The sequence below is a fragment of the Pelobates fuscus genome, chromosome 1, assembly GCF_036172605.1.
Source record: "Pelobates fuscus isolate aPelFus1 chromosome 1, aPelFus1.pri, whole genome shotgun sequence".
In the NCBI taxonomy this organism is placed as follows: Eukaryota; Metazoa; Chordata; class Amphibia; order Anura; family Pelobatidae; genus Pelobates; species Pelobates fuscus.
In genome coordinates, this window is record NC_086317.1 from 284,984,223 (window position 1) to 285,008,959 (window position 24,737).

At 40.9% G+C, this 24,737-nt stretch overlaps 2 protein-coding genes across 2 annotated transcripts in view; one reads left to right on the forward strand and one right to left on the reverse strand.

Moving 5' to 3' along the window:
• Positions 1 to 286: 286 nt before the first annotated feature.
• Positions 287 to 13,134, reverse strand: MRPS23 (mitochondrial ribosomal protein S23). The gene is made up of 5 exons (XM_063457464.1): positions 12,978 to 13,134; positions 6,076 to 6,249; positions 5,331 to 5,408; positions 1,749 to 1,869; positions 287 to 538 (listed from the first exon to the last, which is right to left on the reverse strand). Exons 1-5 carry the CDS (start codon positions 13,019 to 13,021, stop codon positions 404 to 406), a joined length of 552 nt encoding a protein of 183 aa, XP_063313534.1. The 5' UTR covers positions 13,022 to 13,134; the 3' UTR covers positions 287 to 403.
• Positions 13,135 to 13,293: 159 nt separating this feature from the next.
• The window catches only part of LOC134613830 (uncharacterized), a 34,379-nt gene continuing 22,935 nt past the window's right edge, over positions 13,294 to 24,737 (forward strand). The window contains exons 1-6 of the mRNA XM_063457463.1: positions 13,294 to 13,679; positions 16,300 to 16,422; positions 17,118 to 17,184; positions 18,063 to 18,130; positions 20,783 to 20,837; positions 23,662 to 23,717. Coding sequence (XP_063313533.1) covers positions 13,626 to 13,679; positions 16,300 to 16,422; positions 17,118 to 17,184; positions 18,063 to 18,130; positions 20,783 to 20,837; positions 23,662 to 23,717 — 423 coding nt within the window. The 5' untranslated portion in view covers positions 13,294 to 13,625. The remainder of the gene's footprint in view (positions 13,680 to 16,299; positions 16,423 to 17,117; positions 17,185 to 18,062; positions 18,131 to 20,782; positions 20,838 to 23,661; positions 23,718 to 24,737) is intronic.

Consider the following 24,737-nt stretch of genomic DNA (forward strand, 5'->3'; position numbering starts at 1 on the left):
ACAAGCATTTAAAAAATGTCTAACACTCAATATTCATCTGAAGCTAAAAACAGACACTAGATACCCATTAAGGTTACCCGTCCTAACTGCAATGTGTGATTTAATTTCTACTTTTCTTTTAATTTGCTGAAAAACTATACTATAGATTATGAGACACGTAAGCATTGGGATCTTTTTTGTAAGAGAGTAAATTCAGAATAAATTCAAAAATATATACGTTTCATTTGGGGCAGCAAAAAAAAGGCTATAAATCATCAATTGTAACATTTGAATTAAACAAACAGTATTGGAATATATGCAATTTTATTATTTAATTTAGAAAGCATGTTCACATAGAACAATAATATAAAATGTATAGTCCTGTCCGGAGTCTTTTGAATGCTATTAATTTAGTGAAGGACATCTAGGAGGGTGATGGTTGTTTATCAGTCTCATCTTTGGGTATTGGTTCCTGTTGAGCTTCTTCCAACATAGCTTTGATGTTTATATCTAGTACTGGATTATGACTTGTTGTCACCGGTAATTGCTGATGCTGCATCTAGAAGATGACATAACTTAACATGAATTTTTGGTTACTTGGACAATAAAAGAATGGCAAGCAGATGATGAACTTGTTCAATAAAGACAGGACTTTACTTACAAACAAGGGGAAAATGACTTATATTGTATTACCAGTATATAGAATGGGAGACACCTGTTTGTTTGTTTTTATTTTGACAATCTTTGTTTATTAGAATTTTCAAGTTTGGTTAGGATTACAGAAATATGAGAAGACAATGTAACAGGTGTTGAAACAGTACAGTATCGTGAACAAACATTCCCAAAATGGGATACACAAAATGCAATATTCACAAGATGTTAGTTAGGTCAGGTTCGAGGCACGGAAAAAAGATACGGTACATGCATTCACATATTCTTCTTCTTGCGGAATCAAACAGTGCGTTTCACATTGCATAAGTATCGTATAAGTGGTACTATGTATTAGTGCTGAAACAATTTATGAGGAACTTTCAGAGTAATAGTTCGGTAGCCTGCATTTGTGTTTTTCAGGCGATAATTCAGGGACCACTGCATAGAGCTTTTAACATAGTAGCCTGGCTCAAATTCCTTAGAGTTTACTTACTACAATGAAAGCTAGCCACATAAACCTGTTTCACCAGGTACTCAGCACCCACCACCACCCGACGACCCCATCGACAGCCTTCGGCCCGGCTATCGTGTGGCGGAGCGCGCCCTATGCTGAACAGTGCTCCTGAGATAACGCTTTCCTGACTTTTACCAATCTGTACACTCTAGAAAGCGTAGTATCCCCAGGGACGACACCCAAGTATATCGCCAATTGTATAGTCTAGTCTTGCGTTACAGGTTTCGCATTCCAGGGAGTAGCTTAGCGTATCTATCTGTATTCCTTTGTGGCCCATGGGCGAAGGGTCATGTTTTCTATTGTCCTTGACTATATATATATATATTCTTATCTTTATTATCATTAAAGCTGCGGACAATTTTTACCCATAACCCTAAGCATCAGTGTCTTGGGTGGGTTGGGTTCAAGTCATATATCCCTCCCCCTGCCCATATGGCGACTATGCACCTGTCAAGTAACCACCAGGCACAGCTAGCCGATTAGTCGCTGCAGTCTAACAGCTTGTGATGTAGTTACAGCTATAGGTCTGTCTGCAGCAGCACTCAAGCATAACAGTTGTTTCAAAAAAAGCCTCCGCATCCCTCAATTCAATGACTGATCTTACCCCAGACATTCCTTTTCTTCTTAAAATAATCCCTTCAGCCAGAAGTGCTTTGCCTGTTTCTTCAAATAGCTTATCTTCTTCTTGTTCTAGTTTCTGAAGTTCAATATATTTCTCTACAAACCTGTGCAGTGACCAATGCAGCCGTTAACATAAATCTTACAAAACCCACAGTAAAACGAACTACATTTCATATAACTAGAATTTTATTGCATCAACAAATAAGGCTTTCTGCTACATCACAACCAGTGTTAAATTTGGCGGCAAGTTTTAATTTAGTCATAGTGTTTTGACTAAAAAGCCATTTTAGTTTTAGTAATCTAAATTGTTTTGTTTTAAGTCTACTTTTAGTAGACTAAATCTCCAGTAGATTTTATTCAACTAAATCTCCAGTAGATTCTAGTAGACTAAATCTAATGGAGATTTTAGTCAACACAACTAAAATCTAATGGGTTTAAGTAAAGCCTCTGTCTCTTTGGCCTCTTCCCCAGCACCTCTATGTCTCTTTGTACCCTCCCAGCCAGGGCCGGATTGGCCCACCGGGATACCGGGAAATTTCATGATAGGCCGTGGCACCTGGGGCCGGGCTGTCAGCCCAAATCATTAGGCTAATTTCATTGAAATTATTTTCCCCTCGGTATGTGCCAGGCTATGTCAGTCCGAGGGGAGTTAAGAGGGAGGAGCTGGGGGTTGGTTCGGCCGCAATTAGGCTGCTGGCGGCCGGAGAGAGACCTGTCAGTCTCCCTTCAAAATTTACAGCAATTTCAGCCGCATGCCCCGCCTCCGCACGCAAGCTCCGCACCCACACACGTTGCTGACCTCGCTGGAAGGAAGAGGCCACAATATGGCAACTTCACCTACCAGTGCCAGGTAAGCTTGTGTGTTCCTGCTAGTGAGTGAGCTTGTGTGTGTGTTCCTGCTAGTGAGTTAACAAGTGTGTGTGGCTGAGTGCATGGCCAACTTGTCTCCCCTGTCCCCTGGCTGGGTCTCCAGGGGCATGGTTAGGAGAGTACGAGTTAGCTCTCTATGTTTTCATGTAACAGACTCTGTATGTATCACAGTATTTCTCTGCTGACCTTGTTATCACTAGATCTAAACCCAACATATTTCCATATACCACCTTTTGTAAAGTAGTATTTTTTTAAGTAAAGTTTAGACGGTGATAGTCACACTCTAATGTACTGTACTAGTGCACACCATAACAACTAGTTGCGTGTCACCGAACTCAGGTCTATATCGTTGTCTGAAAGTGTATTTAACCCGGCTCCGTTTCATTGCCAGGCGATGCAGCCCTGCAGAAAACTATGCTGGCTTAGATTGAACGGGCCTTAGGTTGTTGGTGGCTTAGATTGATGCTGGTTTAGACTGATGTTGGCTTAGATTGATGCTTGCTCAGTGTGATGCTGGCTTAGACTGTGTGTGTGTCTGCTAGTGAGTGAGATGCGTGTGTGTGTGGCTGCTAGTGAGTAGGTTTAGTGTGTGGGTGCCTGATAGTGAGTGAACTTGTGCGTGTGTGTATGACTGCGAATGAGCTTGTATGCGTGTGGCTGCTAGTGAGTGAGCTTGTGTGTGTGTGTGTGTGTCGCTGCTAGTGAGGGAGCTTGTATGTGTGTGGCTGCTAGTGAGTGAGCTTGTGTGTGTGTGTGCCTGCTTTTGAGTGAGTGTATGTGTGTGGCTGCTAGTGAGTGAGCTTGTGTGTGTGTGTGCGCCTGCTTTTGAGTGAGTGTATGTGTGTGGCTGCTCCTGAGTGAGTTGGTGTGTGTGCCTGCTCCTGATTGAGCTTGTGTGTGTCTGTAGTGAGCAAGTGTGTGTGTGTGTGACAGTGAGCTTGTCTGTAGTAAACTTGTGCGTGTCAGTTTGTCTGTACTAAATTTTTTTGTGTACCAATAAGCTTGTCTGTGTGTGTCAGTGAGATTGTCTGTTTGTGTGCATCAGTAAGCTTGTGTTTTTATGTCAATGAGCGTATGTATATCAATAAGATTGTCTGTCTGTGAGTCTGTGCATCAATGAGCTGGTGTCCGTGAGTGTGTATGCATACTGTATAATTAAATGTTTTACTCTGAAAGGACCAATATTTTGAATAAGAAAAATATATATACCAATAATATGTAAGGCTTTGTTTTGCCACCCCAGATGATAGATAGAGATATATCTATCATATGGGGTGGCAAAACATAAGCCTTACATATTATTGGTATATTTATTTTTCGAATTCAAAATGTTGGTCCTTTCAGAGTGTGTGTAATTAATATATGACTTATGGGGCTGGCATAGATTTTTATTTTTTTTAAAACAGGGCTGCTTTGTATCTGCCAGTCCGGTCCTGCTCCCAGCCCCTTGAGGTGTCTCTCACTTTTGCCCCTTCCGCAGCCCCTGTGTGCAGTGTCAAATTTGTTAGACTATGAGAAAAACTTAATTTCAATTTCGTTTTAGTCATAGTCTTTTGACTAAAATGCCATTTTAGTTTTAGTCGTATTTTAGTCATCTGAATTGTTTTAGTTTTAGTCGGCTAAATGTAAAAAAATTGTAGTCAACGAAAATTGTTAGTCAACTAAATTAACACTGCTCACAACAAGGTGTTATACCAATACCTTTATATCAATTTGTCAATAGGGGCAAGCCTTTTCTAAAGGACTTAAATCAGTCTGATATACAACTGAACAACAACTGAATAAAAAAAAGAAAAATTGTTTGGATACTTGATCACACAGTAATGTATATTGTTTTGCTATTAACATTATTAAAAGAACACAATAGAATAAATATTCTTAGTGCTATAGTGCCCTAGTCATCATTTATGTCACCGGGTCCCTTCTGCAGGGGTTAAAAAGTAGAGTTTACTGGTCTTCTTGGCGAAGACTAGCCTCTTTGGCTGAGAACGATTATTTTTGCCAATCCAATTATTTCCCACAGGAAAGCATTGGGAGGCTAGTGCGCATGTCTAGGAAAACACAGCACTGTCCCAATCAGATTGTGTCTCTTACACCTTCTGATTGAAATAGTGCAGTTTTACTCCACTATTTTGTGGAAGCGCCTCTAGTGACTGTCAGTATGATAGCTACTAGAGGCAGGTTAGCCTAGAATGGAAAATATTGCTGTTCATTGACATGAAGTGGTCTGACTGCCAATAGAGTTTTTTTGTGAAAAAACAAAAAACTATCCATATAGCCTAAGGGCATATGGAAAAGGAGTAACTGGGAGAGGCACAAGACAAAGATCTTAGTCACATGGCTTTAAACATGTTTAAAGAAACACACAGATATCAGTGTTGACTAGGAACACAAAATATTTAATGTCACACATCACTTATCACTTCTGTGTTATAATTGCACAGGTTGCAAATTTGCCATTAATATTTCAATGTCAGCATACAGCTTTCAAGACAACAAAAGTTAAAACCGTCAGCAACATAAAACAGCTTCGTTTCAGAGGCAGTATTTAGAAAATGGTTAAGACATTTATGGACTGTGATGGTGCTGAAAACAAACACACAATACTGGCCGATGTTCAGAAAGAGTTATCACATAAAAAGCAAATGAAGGATTGTCATGGAGGGCTATCTTTGAAATATTCTTTATAACTTACCTCTGGCATGTGGATCTAAAATTGGTTTGTCTCAATTCAAAAACTCTTGGCCCATTGCCATATGCTTCATAGAACTTTCTGTTGTGTGTGAGAAAATAAAAGCAAAAGAAGAAGAAAATAATATATTGTGTGTTTGTTCGGTACAAAATACAAAGATATAAAGCATTTTCTTGTCCCTAGACGAGAGAACAAATAAAGGGTCTCTTTAAGCACAAGAACACAACTAAAGTACATTTATCTGTCTCACAGATGTGAGTCTTAAAGAAAAGAAAAAAAAAAAAACTTCCTTTGTTCAACTTGTTCCCTTTGAATGGGTTTGTTCACTAAAAATTGATTCGAAAAACAAATGGTAAAATTAATTTCTTAAATTTACTGATTGATAACCAAACCCCAGTATGAATTAGAAGTGTTACCCATCATAAAAAAACGGCAAATGATCAGAGAATTATTCAAACCTGGGACTATAGGAAATCAAGTGGGGGAAAAGTACAATCTAAAATAAATTAAGGTGGTTTGGCTATTTTGGAATTCACTAATGAATTCCGGTCAATTCTTGAAAGTAATGTCAGAGAGGCAGTTAAATGTTTCTTCCAACTTTTACCTATTTAATAGCATATAAAAGAATGCTATGTTCATGCGAGCAGCACATGGAATTTCTGTATCATAATTTCCAAAATATTATTCTCTGGGCTAGAACAAAAACACGAAAAATTAGGCAATGACAATGATTAATTTATTTACTCACGCTCTAATTAAATCCTCTTGATAGAAAATGGCAGGCACATTGTCTTCGACTTTTCGACTCGTAGATGGTTTTTCATACAATGGCTCTCTTTTTGGTGGGAAAGCAGTATACACATCAAACCAGACTGGTTTATTTTTTGGTTTAATAACTCCTGAACGCAATAGATCCCGTACTCTATGGGAAAATAAGCGAAATCAAATTACATTTATAATAGACAACTAGGTATCTTATTATCAGAAAGAAATTTAAACAAAATATATTTTAATAGAATGTAATAAACCTATCTAGGGCAAGCAAAATGTTTACATTTTTGTTGTGTTTGCACAACGTTAAAGGGACACTATAGTCACCCAGACTACTTTCTCTCATTGAAGTGGTATTGGTGCAGTGTCCCAGTCCCACTTAGTCCTGCAATGTAAATCATTGCAGTTTTAGAGAAACTCCAATAATTACATTGCAGAACTAAGACTGTCAGACAGCCACTATGGGCACTTCCTGCTCGCTAACTGAATTTTGGTTGCCTAACTGACTCTAGACATCCTCACGCTCTGCATGAGGACATCCAGCAGCAGTAAAATCACCATAGGAAAGCACTGCTATCCTATGGGGAGAGCCTAATGAACTTGCAGCGTTTCCACGCATTAGCCCCAGATTTGCATTCCTAACATTACAGAGTCCCTTTAATTTCCCTCTTACTCGTGTTGTACACATACCTTTATTACACACACGTAGGGCTATATTTTTATACCCTATGTAAATAGCTCCTCATTTAGTATGGAGAAAATTGAAAATGTTGATAATTTGTAGAAAAACAGTGCAGCAATAGAAAAGTATGTAAAAAAAATAGATTGCTTAATTAGTCTGACCTGATTTTCAAAATACCCCATACCTAGGATTTTTACATATAGATCACAGTTTCAAGTCATACAGCAAAAGGAGTGCATTCCTGTTTGAAAGCCAGAAATTCTGGAATTTAACTGAATTAAATAGAATATATTTAAGCCTTTTTAAGGGCCTTTCACACCCTGCTACCTACTCCCAGACTCCCTCCTTCTGCACTGGAAGAACACATCACTTTATTACCCAAACCAGGCAAAGATCCCACAATCTGAGGGAACTACCGCCCTATTTCTATAATAAACCTAGACCTTAAACTACTCACCAAAATTTTAGCCACTCTCCTACGCCCATTCATGCAGACACTAGCCCACCCTGATCAGGCCGGTTTCATGCCGGGCAGGCAAGCTAAAAATTACACCACCAAGTTATGGAATTTGATCAATTTATCCACATCATCTACACAACAGAGCTTATTGCTCTCAATTGATCCCGAGAAGGATTTTGACAGGGTGGACTGGTCAATGCTTTTCACTACACTACAGGCCATGGGATTTGGACAAAATTGGTTATGGTGGTTGGGGGCAATATATTCGGAACCCACTGCAAACTAAACATTAATGGCCAACTGTCGGCTCCAGTGCATATTAGAAACAGCAATGTCGGATCAACATTTTAAAAATGAATGCCCTTCCGCCTCTGCCATACCTCCTGCAAGCGCTACCCATTTTCATTCCCAAAATCTTTTTTTCCCAAGAGGAGACCTCATTCATATGGGCATCCAAACACCCTAGGATACCATTTGACATGTTGTCAAGACCCAAGGCTCTGGGAGGCTTAGGCCTGCCGAACATTGAAGTCTACCAAAAAGCAGTTTTCCCAATGAGAAATTTTGAATGGTCCAACCCAAACACGATGAAACAATGGGTAGATATCGAGGCGACTATGTTTCGGTTGTCTCTATATACAATCCCGTGGCACAAACTATCCCAGATAGCTGCTGGAGATGTCAACAGCCACAAAGCACACTAACACATATATATATGGTGGTCGTGCCCCATTAGCCAAAGATTCTGAGAGAAAATCACGAAACTCATTAAGATAATCACAGTAGTACCTCTGCCCTTAGACCCCAAAGCCCTCTTATTCGGGCTCATTGAGGTTCAGAGACACAAACCCACCAATATACTGTTTTTCCACCTGCTGACGGCAGCAGATCTACTGATACCCCTTGTGACGCAGATCCCTGTACCTCGGCTGGGTACCTCCGCGAAGGACCACTTCCTAGCTGGAATAGGGGACAAACCACAGTACTGCTGCCCACAGTCGCCGTGGTTTGACTTGGGCCCTGGAACCACATGAGGAACTCGCTCCAGAAACCCCCAGGCACTGGACAACACTCAGTCCTGGGAGCTCTAGTCCTTACAAGGGCTTTCCCCCATGAATCCTCCACACTGGAACAGTGATTAAAGAATAGCCCTTTCCCCTCCCAGTAACCAGATGACACATAGTTCTGGGAGTACAAGCTGGAACACTTTAATGGTAGCCACAACTGGTCTTATATGCATGTCCCCATGCAAGGGGCACTCGCCCCTGGACCTGAGAGTAAACCACAGTAAAAACTAAGGATCGACCAATATTGATTTTTTAGAGCCGATACCCATACCGATATTCTGTGAACTTTCAGGCCGATAGCCGATAGAATTTGCAGATATTCTGTACATTTACCATTTTGGAAAATAAAAACTATTTCTAAAAGGTAAATGCACAAAATATACATGCCACGTATAGTGGATGCAGTGTGTTTAGACAGGGGAGCTGTGTGTGTTTGTGTAGTGTGTGTGTGATGGATGCAGTGTGTGTGTAGTGAATGCAGTGTGTGTGTTGTGGATGCAGTGTGTGTTTGTGTAGTGGGTGTGTGTGTGTTTTTGTGTAGTGGGTGTGTGTTTGTGTAGTGTGTATGTTGTGGATGCAGTGTGTGCTTGTGTAGTGTGTTGTGGATGCAGTGTGTGCTTGAATAGTGTGTATGTTGTGGATGCAGTGTGTATTTGTCTAGTGTGTGTAGTGGATGCAGTGTGTATTAGTGTAGTGTGTATATATAATGAAAGCAGAGTGTTTGTGTAGTGTGTGGGTAGTGTGCGTAAAGTGAATGCAGTGTGTGTGTATAGTGAATGTAGTGTGTTTATATAATGCAAAGTGTGTGTATTTGTGTAGTGTGTTCATATAATGCAGAGTGTGTTTGTATAGTGTGCATTATATAAACACACCGCATTACAAACACACTGCATTATATACACACACTATACAAACACACTGCATTATATACACACACTATACAAACACACACTGCATTATATACACACACACACACTATACAAACACTGCATTTTATATACACACACACTATACAAACACTGCATTATATACACACACTATACAAACACACTGCATTATATACACACACTGCATTATATACACTGTGTGTTTGAGTAGTGTATGTGTATATAATGGAGTGTGTGAGGGCATTTTTTATTAAATTATTTTATTTTTTTATATTTAATTATTATTATTTTTGTTGTCCCGCCTCCCTGCTTGTTGTCTGGCCAGGGAGGGGGGATATAGCAGTCCCTGGTGGTCCAGTGGCATTGGCTGAGCTGTGGGGGGCGGGCAGCAAGCTGTTACATACCTTTACAGCAGCTCCTCCAGCTCCCCAGTGTAACTCTCGTGGTCAGCGTGCCGCGTTACCACAGTAACCCATGGCAACGCTCTGACGGCCGCATGTCCCGCGAGAGTTACACTGGGGAGCTGGAGGAGCTACTGGGAGGTAAGTAAACCCTTGCTGCCCCCTCCCCCCCAGGCTTGCTGCCCCCTCCCCCCCAGCCTAGGAGGTAATATCGGCAATATCGATATTGGCCAATACCGATATTGCCGAAAATACCAAATATCGGCTGATTATATCGGTAAAACCGATAATCGGTCGATCCCTAGTAAAATCAGATACACAATTACATTGGCTCTCAAGTCCAGGACACTCCCACACAAAATCATATAATCCCCTCTGGGCCTGGGAGTTACTTGGATCAGGAACTGTAATCTAATCCAGTTATCTCCAAGCACAGAAAAAACATACACACTTTTTCCCCAAACACCACAAAAGTACCCTAACAATACATACATAGAAACATAGAATGTGACAGCAGATAAGAACCATTCGGTTCCCCACTGGTAACCTTGCTTCGAATTTACTCAGTTGACTACAACCCTCTGTTGCCTGTCATTTAGGCAGCTGCCTAACCCATTCAACAATATTGAAATCCAAACTTAGAGATTGCAGTTTATTGATGAGCCTTCTATGTGGAACAGTGTCAAAAGAATTACTGAAATCTAGGTAAGCAATGTCTACTGCACCACCCTGATCTATTATTTTAGTTACCCAATCAAGAAAAACAATAAGATTAGTTTGGCATGATCTCTGTGAAGTAAACCCATGTGGTCTCTGATCTTGAAATACATGTGATTTTAGATGTTCAACAGTCCTATCCTTTAACATGGTTTCCATTACTTTCCCCACTACTATAGGCTTACTGGCCTATAGTTGCCAGACTCCTCCCTACTACCTTTCTTGTGAAAGGGTACAACATTCGCTAATTTCCAATCTTCTGGGACTACTCCTGTTAACAATGATTGGTTAAATAAATCTGTTAATGGTTTTGATAGTACACCACTATTCTTTTAATAACTTTGGGTGTATTCTATCAGGCCCCATTGACTTATTTGTCTGTGCTTTTGACAGTTGAAATAGAAACTCTTCCTCTGTAAACTCACATGTAGAAAATTAGTAATTTGTCCTTTTTCCTCACTGAGGCCCCTTTTCTTTCATTTTCATCTGTAAATACTGAACAAAAATATTTATTGAGGCAATCAGCTAGACCTTTATCCTCATTTACATACATTCCCTCTTGCTTTTAAGCTAACTAATCCTTGTTTTACTTTCCTTTTCTCATTTATGTATCTAAAAAATGTTTTCTCTCCCTTTTTTACTGACTGTGCTATTTTCTCTTCTGTGTGTGATTTGGAAGCTCTTATAACTTGCTTAGCCTCTTTCTGCCTAATCTTATAGATCTGTCTGTCTTCCTCACTCTGGTTATTTTTTATAATTATTAAATGCTAACTTTTTGTTTTTTACTATTTTGGCCACATCTGCAGAGTACCACAGTGGTTTCTTAAATGTTTTGCTTTTACCGACAAGTTTAATGCAATTTTCTGCTGCCTTCAGGAGCGCAACTTTTAAATAATCCCACTTGTCCTGGACTCCATTTAAACTGCTCCAGTCTGACAAGGACTCCTTACATAAAACCCCACAAAGATTACATATCCCGATGGCCCTGATCTGGGTGACCAACATATCCAAAAATCACCCAGATCAGTTCAGGAATTTCCTGGAAGGCATTTATTTGACCGACCGCATGCATGGTCCCATGCCCTAAACAGTTCCATAGAATCAAGGCTTGCGGTCGGTCTAGTTCGGTAGTTTAAAAAAGTTATCAAACTACTGAACAGAATCCATAGTTCTATCCTGGAGCTTGTTCACCTTATTCAGATGAATGATTCCACCAAACAGTGTCTTCCTAAGTGTTATAAAACCGAACACAGGCGATCATGGAAGTCCAGCGGTGTTCGGGAGTTTCAGTATCCGAAAATAGTTCCATGAACTCGACGAGCAAACACCGCTGCCTGTGTTCATTTGAACAAGATGGCCGCCACCTCATAGTCGTCCATAGGAATTGCGGCAAACCCAGCCGAACAATTAGAACACTGAGGTGGAAATTGCTACAAAGTAGCAGTTAGGCTTAACAAGCTCCAGGGTGGTCTCCGGTTTGTGCGGCTGTTCGGTTCCCGAATCATATAGTCTACATGAACGGAGACTTTTATATCGCAGTTTACAGCAGGCCTCCCTAAACTCCGGCCCTCCAGATGTTGCTGAACTGCAACTCCCATGATTCTATGAATAAAATAGATAGGCTGAGAATCATGGGAGTTGTAGCTCAGAAACAACTGGAGGGCCGGAGTTTGGGGAAGCCTGGTTTACAGGGTCCATAGTCTCCAGGCAGGAGGCTGGCAAGCAGGCTCCTCCAGGAACTCGTGGCAAACTCACTTGAAAAGGGGAGTTTGTCACACCCCTATTCTGGTAAACACAAGCAGCTCCTTCTATAAGAGAATGGATTCTCAAAGTGGAATCAGTGAGAGTCATAGAGGAACTAAACTTATCTATTGTACATAAATATACACTTTACCTGGGTATTTGGAAACCATGGTTGAAATTCCATCAAAACCGCAAAGAGTTAACCCACATCTGGTAATGACTGCTAAAAGAGAGAAACAAGGATCCTATCCCTTGTAGGGAACGGCCCCTACCCACCACTTTCCGGCTGGTAGCGAGGTCTATACAAGCACAACTTGCCTGCAGAACAATACACACTGGAGGCACTGGTTACAGCTTATACCAGATACTGAACCCGAGGTTACATTATACACCGGTTATGAATTGGTAGCATTAAAGCCATACTAGTACAATACTGCTGCCTGTCTAATGTACTGCTGATCCCACTCCTAGCCTTCAGTCCCAATAAAGGTCCCAATAAGCAAGTTACTGTCTTGGGGGCAATCAACTGTTTCTGGATGGGCCAAGGATGTCTTAAGCCAGTGTAAAAAGTGACATTGGGACAGTTAGAAGTTTATGTTGTATTATATATATGAATATATCTATGTGTTACATAGACAAGGTATTGATACTACATGTACCATTGTGTATCTCTCATTGTTTGGTAATTTACTATGTCTATACCGTGCATCTGTTGTAACCTGAATAATATGCAAATAAAAAAAAATGTATTTTTTATGTGCTGCCTATCAGCATGCAGTGATAAATGTCCATGGACATATTATATCTGCTAGCCAATGGGGGATTCAAACATCTGCTCGGTCTGTCACTGCTGTCTGGGAGGTAATTGGATCAGGAACTGTACTGATGTAATGCCATTCTCTCCAGGCACAGGGTTACATACCGTGTGTAGGCTGTGCCCAGTTTCTCCAGCCTGCTCCCTGCCATGGTGCTGTCTCAGGATGCTCAATCCAGGCTGGCAGTGTCGCCGCTTGATGACGTCTATGAATGCTGAGGACCGTCAGACATTTTTGAACCTGGCAAAAGTCTAACTCTCTGGCATCTCCCCAGCGAGATTCTCCATGTTATATGGTTCATCAGCGTAGACGAGTTTCTATTTTCATGTTTTATTTATTTTGGAATACAGTTTACATTGTTACAGTCCACACTCACGCTCCGATTCCGGGGGGCAAACTAGAAAACAATGTCTGACTGAGGAGGAGCGAGGCGTCCTCTCAGCCATTGTTGTCGATCGCCGAGCTGCCGAGCGCCCTTCACTGGGTGTCACGTGACCCCGCCTCACCTTCCTCCAGCCGGTGTTGATGCCCTGTCCGTTACCCGCGCTCCCTGTGTGAGCTATTGCCGTGTGTTACCCGCGGTCACAGCCAGGCTAGCGGGCTGCTTTAGCACCCTGCAGCCTCCCAGCACCCGCAGCCAACCAGCGAGACCGACTGGCGCGCCGGTGACGTCACTAAACTTTTGTCCAATAGTATCGCGAGTTGGGCTGAGTTGCTGTTTTTGAATTGCTATCCCCGGGATCGCTCCTGCAGGCATGTCGAAGCGCAGACTGGGAGAAGACCGGCGGCGGCGGGACAGGCACAGCGAGGTAACATGGCACGGGCACCGCCGATATTCTCTATCCGATCAGTGGGGGCAGCACTTTGTATGTTTCAAGCTGAACTGTCTTTTCTCTGGAAGTCCAATCCTTGCTGTGTATTAAAGTTATTTTTGGCACCACATCAAAGCTAAAGCTTCCCGACTGATTCCTCTTCTGCAATTGTCACTAGTCTAATACTATCCTTACCTTTCTGTGTCATTTTACCCCACTCCCTCTAGCATGTAGCTCATTGAGCAGGGCCCTAAACCCCTCTGTTCCTGTGTGTCCAACTTGTCTGGTTACAACTACATGTCTGTTCGTCCACCCACCCATTGTAAAGCGCTGCGGAATTTGTTGGCGCTATATAAATATTAACATAATACATTTAGACCGTGTTGAGCATGCGCAGCTGGAAGACTTTGCGACATCATCAGTGATGTTGCAGATCCCAGCTGTGAATGTGTATATTCGCAATGTGACTTTCCCACTAGTCACAGGGGACAACAAGCAGTTAGAGAAAAATGTATGCACTTTAAACAAACTACGCTTGTGTGGTGTATATAGATTTAAAGAAACACAATAGGCACCCAGACCACTTCGCTCATTGAAGTGGTTTAGGTGCAATGCCTCTTTCCCACTTAGTCCTGCAATATAAAACATGTCTACCAAACGGCCACTAGAGGCACTTTCAGGATTAAACTGGATTTTAGGTTGCCTAATTGATGCTGGATGTCCTCACACTCTGCATGAGGACATCTAGCGTCATTAACATCCTCATAGGAAATAATTGATTCAGTGCGCATTAGGTCTCCCTGTTGGAGGTGACGGAGCACCAACCCAACATTGATGGACATCGGCGCTGGAATTGGTTGAGTAAATAATGTTTTCTTCAGCCCTTTTACATGCCGGGGGGCTGCAAGGACGGTGGGGACCAGAGGGCACTAGAGTGTTAGTAATACAACTTTGTGTTCTCAACACTATAGAATTTCTTTCAATGAAAGCCGAATACAAGGGGTTGAATGGTGTAATGCAATGCATGCCGTCTCCATGGCGAAGGATAGTAAAGTGCTTTGCAGGTTGCATTGTATGAACTGGGTTAATGTAGTGACATTGCAGACTTTCTGTTTGGAAGCTAAATGGTTTGTGGGGTGATGTGTTGTAGGCAGTCTGGAAAGTATAGGGTTACTGGAGTGACACTCTTGGATTGTGAACTTTAAGCTGTAGCAGAGATGTAACATTTCCAGAAATATTGAAGCCATGGAAAAAAGCAGATCATTTTCCAGATTTTTTTTTTTCCTGGGGGAAGAAAAAGTGGCATACTCTTACAAATAAGTATATAAGTATGTAAGTATATAATTTTTTTTAACCCTGCAAGTGAAAACATTGTAGTTTTGCATAACAGTACTGTTAGACCATCAGATTAGTGCAGCGTGGTGTTTTGCTGCCCATGCGCACTAGCCTCCCGATGCTTTCTCATGGGGGAAAAAAAGGTGAAAAGAAGGCAGCAAACCAGAAAAAAACTGAATCCCTCTCAAACCCTTCAATATATCTGTGGAAGAAACAAAGATCTTTGTTTCACATGGGAAAGCATTGGATTGACTGAGATCACCTTTCTCAATAATCTCAGCCAAGGAGGCGGAACGGCAATGCGGAGACTGGCTCTGCAAGTGACGGCGCCATGCGGATACTCACCTCTGAAAGAGCGATCACATGGCAAGCATAGCTACCTGCAGGGGGAATGCATGGGCTGTCAGTCCGTCCCCCTAATGGTCAGAGGAGGAAAACATAATGTTAGTGCAGCAATCCGAACAAAAGGCAGCAAGTCCAGAGAATTTAAGTTGCAAGTCATATGTTTAACCCTGTAACTTTCCAAAACACCATAAAACCTGTACATGGGGGTACTGTTGTACTTGGGAGACTTAACCCCTTAAGGACCAAACTTCTGTAATAAAAGGGAATCATGACATGTCACACATGTCGTGTGTCCTTAAGGGGTTAAAGAACCACTATAGGCACCCAGACCACTTCAGCTTAATGAAGTGGTCTGGGTGCCAGGTCCATCTAGGGTTAACCCTCCAGCTGTAAACATAGCAGTTTCAGAGAAACTGCTATGTTTACATATGGGTTAATCCAACCTCTAGTGGCTGTCTCATTGACAACCGCTAGAGGTCACTATTGCCAGGGTTTGTGACTAAGTGGCTCGCTAACTATGATCAGGGTTTGTGACTAAGTGGCTATTAAAAAGATAGGACATATACCCAGGGACGTATTAGCCACGAGGCAAACAAGGCATTTGCCTTGGGCGGCATTTTCCAGGGGGCGGCAAAAAAGCCGCCCCCAAATGCCCAGGGCAAATCTCTTGTTCTCCTGAACAAAATGATATATGTGTGGGTACACTTAATATGAAAGAGGTGAATTATGTTTGAACATGTAGCGCAAATTCCAGGTTTTGTTTGTTTTGTGTTGATTAAAACGTGTACAATTGCCTCCGTCCTTAAGGGGTTAAAAGCTTTATATTGGCTTTGTTACTGATTTTCTTCACTTTTGTTTCTTTTCTTTTGATATTTTATTTTTTTCAGTCATGCCTCTGTTACACAATTTAATTTTTTTTTGTATTTCTGTACACTAGGATTTTGATAGGAATCCTCGTTCTGATTTGAACTCTCCCTTTCAATCAAGTTTTAATATAGTGGATTCTCTAGACCGAAATGAAAAGATTTTTCAAAAGAAGATGAAAGAGATTTTTGAAAAGGTAGATCTGTGCATTTTCTGCTAATTTATATGCATCTATTTTACAATATTTTATTTTCATGAGTTATAAGATGGTTTGAAACACTTTTTAATTAAATAATATAACGTTTAGTTTTATTTGAAAAAGAAAAAAGTATTTTCTAATGGCCAAATTGATATTGCTTAAAAGAGAACTCCAAGCACAATAACCACTACACAGGGATGTGGAATTTATATCCCATAATGCTTGAGACATTTGGTATGGGCATATAGCAGAGGACAGTATTTGGGGCAGGGAGGGTGATCTCTAAAATTGCAGACTTCTCACTTCTCACTTCTAGTGAGTAAGAGCGCATAGCAAACTCCCAGCATGCACTCTTGGTTAGTGAGTGCCGGTACCGCGAAGAGTAATCTGACCCCGATTTGACATGAGGGTTAGTGAGAGTAGGAGATCCAGCACACACCAGACACACACCGTATACAGCCAGCACAGTGGTTATGGCACTCATGCCATTATATCACTTTGTAGTGGTTATGATGCTTGAAGTGTTCCTTTTAATAATCACCTAATTAGGCCCTTCAGAACTATCAGCTTAACCCCGTCCTGTATAAAAGTCATTATTAATTTAGTTATGAATGTACTGTTTTTGTACTTTTCTTCGGTGAAATACTCTATTTGCAATTCATATTCAGAGATTTATTTTTTTCTTAATACAGTACAACAAGCCATTTAAAGAAGACATTCTTTTAACTTTAGAAGATCTGTCTTGTATTGATGAAAACGGTAAGAATACTAGGGTGGTACATGTAGGTTCAGTGACATATCTGGGCACACCTGGGATTTACACAATGCTGTTTTATACAGATAATTGATAATAAAGCCTCTGAACTTAGATAGGAAACACACCAGATGAGCCATTTGGCTTTAATGTTCTATAAATGTTGTCTCTATTTGTGCTGCATATATGGGAAATGTTTAACCAGATTATTATTGTGAAATATATAACTTTTATAGAACTGGGTAGCTTGAAAGGCATATTCCAGGCTTTAGTTGAACTCTCATGTAGAGTATGTGGCTTGTGTGCAGGACTGTCGAGAATGCTTGCTGAATGCAGCCAGCTGAACTCCCACATTAATTGCCCTGAGCTGTAACAATGGAGACAGATCTCACATTTCCCATTAAATAACAGAGACAGAAGAAAGGCAGGCAAAATGGTGGGGCTGAGAAAGTGACATAACGATACATAACTGATACATTGAAGAGTGAAAGTAAGATGGAGGGGTACAGTAGTTAGGTCTGAGATAATATGGGCAGAAAGAAGACAAGCCCACAGGTTATCTCTGTAAAAAAATACGAGCTATGTTATAGCAATTGATAGTACCTGTCTCTATTTATTTTTTTATTGTTATTTTATTAAGGAGCTACACAACATGTTGATGACATGGTCTTCTTTACATAGATATACAAATCATCTGTACATTATGCTGACGAAACAGCCTGTAGAAGAGGTCTGCTTCCTCCAAAATGGCTTCTGAAATAAATGTGGGAAATGCACTTAACTAAAATGTTATGTTATGGCTCTCTCAAAGCCTAGGAAATAGTGTGTGGGCTGGGATATATGTGCATGAATTGAAAACTGTATTTATTGATTTCTGATGTAGGGACATGGAATGTCAATTCTAAATATGGACAAAAGAATACCATTCCCCAAAGAGATGTACAGAATAAGGTCTGTTATCCTCAGTATTTTTTATTTATTTTTTTTAAAATAAACTTATTTTCTTTTTTCTTTTCTCACAAATGAATATTATTTTACGCTTTTAAGGCCTCAGTAATTCTACTTCTACACATTCCATTTAGTATATTTTGTATATGAACTTTGGGAGGAAATTTGTTCTCTATACACATAAGAGACACACTGATTGTAAAGCCTCTGTGTCTTTCTGTTGGTTGCTAGATGGATACACAAAAGCTCATTTAAGTAGCTTAACAATGATGTATCATCTGCATTTAAGTTCTCATGTGTAATTCATATTTAATGGTTTAAAGGGTTACTCCTGCCTCCATGACCACCTCTGCTTCCAGAAAAAAATATTTTTTTTGTGCCAGGGACTAGTTACCCCTGGCATACGTGACTTAGGCCTGTGGAGTCTAATTTAGTGAAAAAATTGTGTGTTGCCAGCACACAGTGTGCTGGTGACAAACATAGTCCGTTTCAAAGTGGAAGCCTAGATTTCCTCTCCCTCGATGTGCTCCTTCCCCACTTCCCTTCAGCGTGAGTTATTTATTTATGTGGATTGAAGCAGTGTGACCTAGGATGTTTTTTGAGAACCTCGGCCAGCGCTGTATTTTATCATTTATAGTACAGTTTGTTTGTTTTTTACTTGAAAAGGGGGAGTGGACACTCTTAGTGCCCAATAGGGCATTAAAAAACGAAATATTTACGTCTTAAAAGAACATTTTGTCCTATGTTTTAAAAAGAAGTCGAAAATAAATTAAAAAATAAGAACAGATTTTGAAAGAGGAATAGAAGAGGAAACAGTAGGTGAAAGATAAGTTTGAGGTGGCAGTGCTACTTTTAAAAATAAACAGTAGCGCTATTAGGACAACCTTTTTATGAAGTTTAATGAGGAGATAATGATATTATGATACTGCTACGTGTTGTGAGAATAAAATATTATAGATGTGGATTGTTGTTCTGCTGTAATTGAGAATGTATGGAATATATGTGTGTGTGTAGAGCAGACATACGCAACTTGCGGGCCGCCAAAGGATTTCAGGTGGCCTGTGAGGAACTACCACTGGTGCAGCCACTGCACTGCACCGAGGCCCACTCAATCAGGTGGCACATGAACTTAGGCCCACATGGATGGCATGTGTCGGCAGCCAGCTGGTAGGAAGTGAGTGCCACAAGTCACTTCCTCACAGAGCCGCGTGGGAGGGAGAGGTGGGGGCCAGGCCGGGAGTGTCAGGAGCTGCCTAAGGGGTGCTCAGAGGAGAAGGCAGTAGAGGATGGGGTGCAGCCTGCAAGAACCAGCCCCTAACTCCTGACATCCTGAGTTTGCAGATTGGACACAAATGAAGCCACCTTCCAGCACCCAAAAGGTAGGATCCTGGAGGGTGGCTATAAAAGTGTATATTTTGGCCTGTATGAGTGTGTATGTGTGTCTGTATGTCTGTCAGTGTGCATGTGATGGGCACTAAACACCTTTTTGTGGCCTGAAGAAGCTAAGCTTCTATTTAAATTTGGCCCCTACCTATTACCAAGGTGTGCAGGTCTGGTGTAGAGCACCTCTGCAGGGTCAGATTAACACATGGAGCTAATTGAACTGAAGCTCCAGTCCAATGCCTATTGAATAGGCTCATTGATACCTTCAAAAAGCAACTAGCTTCTTCCTATGTCTCTAGCCTAACACTGTTTAATGTAATTTTATCATACTCTATACCCTTTCCCTTCATATGTTCCTTTTCTATATTTAAGATTTCTTATATTCCCCACTTTGCTTACTGTGTAAGACTTATCCATCCCTGACTACCATAGTTAAAGGGAAACTATAGTGACTAAAAGTAGTCTAAGAACCCGGAAATCCCTCTTGTGGCTGTCTGGTAGACAGCCACTAGAGAAGGAGTTAACCCTAGCAGGTAATTATTGCAGTTTATAAAAGCTGCAATAATTACATGTTAAGGGTGATGGGAGTTGGCACTCAGACCACTTCAATGGGCTTAAGTGGTCTGGGTGCCTACAGTCTCCCTTTAATGTAATCTTGCCCAAGAACATTTTTAACTGTTAACTTTTATCTGTAGTCTAAGGCACAGCAACTTTTGTTTTCTTCTTCTTATTATTATTATTATTATTTATTATTACTATTCATAAAGCGCCAACAGATTCCACAGCGCTGTACAATTAGTGGAGAAACGTACAATATACACAGACCAATACAAGAGGTAGAGTATCCATGTGTTCTATACTATTGAAAAGTTTAGCAACCAAATTCTATCACCCAAAATATTAATAACTGACTTCATGAAATATTGGTCAGAAACATTAAATGACTATAGTACATACTGCATGCACAGAATATTACAAAGTACAGGTAAAATGGTTTCACATCTATAGTAATACATGATAATGTTAGCAATCTAGGAATACAGGAGGTGGAGTATCTTCCAGCTTCAGTTTTGTCTGTGTATATTGTATGTTTCTCCACTAATTGTACAGCGCTGCGGAATCTGTTGGTGCTTTATAAATAATAATAATAATAAAGACAGAGATGATAGGGTCAAAACAGGACTGCACTATAGACATTGTTCAGCCTTTGCAAACTCTAACTTTATGTAGTGTTAAGGTACAAATTCTTTGTTTTGTGTTCATGTGTCCCAGGTACAGAAGCTTAAAGAGAATAACAACCTGAGTATTGTGGGAACAGTTGTCCATGGTAAGAAAGAGCTTTATTTCGGTATTTGGCAGTACGGTTCGTTTTGCAGAGTATCATGTTGATGCTTGAAGATATGTTTTATTTAAGTTATATTTTAATCCAAAGGGATTAGTTATGTAACATACACTCCAAGTCTATGTACACATAATCAACACCTTTTAATTTAAGCTCTTCTCTAAATATGAGTGATTAACCCATTGCATTGTAGACTGTTCACCTTGCAATAATTTCATCATTACCTATGTATTTATGATATATAACTAAATAAGTTCTGAACGGTTAGAGTGAAAAGTTATTAGTCTAGATAATAAATCATCATCTGGTTGCAAATAGTAAAGCTTAAAGATCTTACTGACTAGTGGTTTAAATCAAATTGGCCTTGCTTTATACCACCAGCTGACACATCCAGTTACTGGTTTTCATATTTAGAATTTTTCTCTAACCACATTGTAAAGGACCGCCTGGCACCCAGACCAGGTGCCTCCGTCAGTCGCTGCTTCCCAGTACTTGCGAGCACCATAAGCACTGCACTGGAACACCATAACCAGCATAAACCCCACAAACCGCTGCAGCTTGGTTGGGTTCTCGCTGTCCACCTACCCTGGACCCAAGACCAGGAGCCAGCTTCCAGTGGGTAGACCGCTCCTAGTCCAGAGAGCGAAGCAGGCTGCTCTTACAAGAGCAATCGTTGTGATCCAAGGGAGTATAGTGATTATAGCAATCCCCAGAGTGAATATAGCTCTCCAATCCCCCAAACTTGAGCCAAGACTTCATGAAGGGGTAAACTGTTCTGTTTAATGGCATCCACAACTGGCCTTTTATGACAGTCCACATGCAAGGGGCACTCCCCTCCCCCCCCCCCCCCCCCCCCTACCCCTGGTGCTGAGAGTAGACTACAGTAAAAACATACACACAATTGCATTGGATCTCAGGTCCAGGATACTCCCATACAAAACAAGACAATCCCTCCCGTATGCCTAAGAGATAATTGAGTCAGAAACTGAACTAACTCAATTATCTCCAGGCACAAAAAACACAACTATTAACAACACCCCGAAAGTACCCCCAAAACCCATGGAAACCCCACAAAAGTTACATCCCCGATAGCCCGATCTGGGTGACCAACATATGCAAAAATCACCCAGATTGGTTCAGGGCTTCGGGATTTCCATGGAAGTCCTAATTTTGACCGACCATGCACATGGTCCCATGCCCAAAACAGTTCCAGGGAATCCAGGCTAACGGTCAGACTCTGTCTGGAGCACAAAAGTACATAACTCACATGAACAGAGCCTTTTAAAGTGCAGTGGGCAAGGTATATTGCAGAGCCCATAGTCCTGAGGCAAGAGGCTGGCCAGCAGGCCCCTCAAAGAACCTGTGACGAGGTTCAGTTCGTCACACACATGTACTATATTTGTCTTCTACTTGCAGTCAACAAATCTCCCACCAGAATGAAAGACGGACAATATTAATCCTTTAGGATTTAAGATAACCAAACCTGCTCAGTAGACATTAATTACCCTATGTCTCATGACACACAGTGCAGTAAACTTCTTCATTATCAGAAACATAGTGTATAGATAATTTTAATCCGTGTTAAAATGTAAAGGGTATTCACTTGGTGACACTTTCTTCATTTTTAATGTTGCCGTGGTGAGCTGTTCAACACTTAAAAATCTTAATCTGGCAATTCATCCTCATTAGACTCTTACAAATGTTGAATCGTTTAATTTGCACTATGGAAGTCAAAGCTGCTACCGTAAGTAATTAATTGTGGTTCCCATTAAAGGGACACTATAGTCACCAGAACAACTACAGCTTAATGCATTTATTCTGGTGAGTATAATCATTCCCTGCAGACATTTTGCTGTAAAGACTGCAAAGAAAGTGCAGTGTTTACATTACAGCCTAGTGATAACTCCACTGGCCACTCCTCAGATGGCTACTAGATGTGCTTCCTGGGGCAGTGCTGCACAGTGAGCAGCACTGCCATTCAGTGTCCCCACCCTCTGCATGCAGACACTGAATTTTCCTCATAGAGATGCATTGATTCAATTCATCTCTATGAGGAGATGTTGTTTGGCTTGTGCTGGCTCTACCCCTGATCTGCCTTCTTGACATTCTCAGCCAACCCTATCACTTCTGATGATGTCAGCAGACAGCAGAAAAGTCAGAGGCAGACAGGAGCAGAGCCAGCAGCTGCAGACTTGAATACAAGTAAGGATTTACTATATTTAGGGAGGCAAGGGGGCTAGATGGTGGTTTTAACACTATAGGGTTAGGAATACATGTTTTTGTTCCTGACCCTATAGTGCTCAAATAGCTTGATATTGAACCACTGTTTAAATTCTTAATATTCCAAACAGCCAGGGAGGTTTGCAGACTCCTTCCCATTATCTCCCCTTAACTAACAGAAGTGGCAGGCACGCTCAGTTTTAGCGTGCCTGTCTCCCCATGCCCCAGACCTCAGAGCGGACATGTGTGCGCGTTCACCAATTCGAGGCTTCTCATTGAGAAGCCTCTGGTTATTTTCCTGTGAAGAGACTACAAGTCTCTTTTGGGGAAAAAGAGGAGGGCTTGCTAAGGATCTAGTTCATAAGAAGGATAGGATATTCCCCCAATGAATACAGGGTATATCGTATAGGAAATACCCCCCAATGAAAATTCATGTATGTATTTATTGGGGGTATATCTACTAAACAGTGATTTCTTTTTTTCCCCTCTGTGGGAAATGGGGTGATCGTTTAAGATTTTCTGCAAAATGAACATGACATGGTAGTTAACTGTTTTTTTTTTTTTTTTTTTTGTTTCTGGTTTTTCCTAGGCGATAGTGGATGCTATATGGATACTACTGTTAACATCCCATTGAAATATTCTAAGGTAACCATTGATTTGATACAATATATTAGAATATTATGAATGACGATTTCATAGTAAACTACAAATTCAAGTTGTGTTTAATTGTGTATTATAACTAACATTTTAAAGTGAACAAAACATTGAAAATCACTTTTTCCTTGCAATGTTTTGTATTCTATTATGTGTCCAGGTTTGATCTACTGAATTTGCACTTGTGTACTGGGGGCTTGCTATGCTCTGTTTCAGGCTGCCTAATTTTAAATATGTGCAAAAAAGATGTCTGTTGGTGAAAGATATAATGGGCTTCTACCCTTGCTCCCTCTCTTTTAGGTCCTTCCAACAGTCCCTGCCTCTTTACATTTCTTAATATGTGTCTACACATAGGTTTACTTCTTATATTACAGGTTTATAATGAAGAGGGGGCATATCACTAATTCTACGTTTAAAATAAAATACAAAAAGCATTTAAAAGGGTGGAGTAACCCTTTAAACCACAAACAACAATTTAGTTAGATGAAGTGGTAATGGAAAGTGATGGTTCCTCTTTAAAACAGATTTCACAAAACCCCTTGCACTCTCCTCCCAGTAGTATCAATGGGGTCTCTAATACACTAGAGTGGGAAGGGCTTCTACCGTAAACAAGTTTTTCTGGGTAACGGCTCCATCTCAATGAAGTGGTTATAGTGTCTACTGTCCCATGGTGCTGTCCTTCCATTCAGCATTACATTGTTTGTAATGTCTTAGTCCCCAGCAACCAATCCCCTATGTGCTGTTTAACCCCTTAAGGACACATGACATGTGTGACATGTCATGACTCCCTTTTATTCCAGAAGTTTGGTCCTTAAGGGGTTAAGCTAGTGAGGAAGCATTATCCGTGTGGCTAAGAGTGTCTGCTGACCTCGTTGAGTTTAACACAAGGCCATTGCAGGTAGGAGTTGGTAGGGCTACATGAAAGTATGTAATCCCTTCCTTAGCCATATCTCTAGTGGGGTGGGGCTCTGGGAAGCCAGGTACCCTTATTCAGTGTTTGAAAATGGTTTA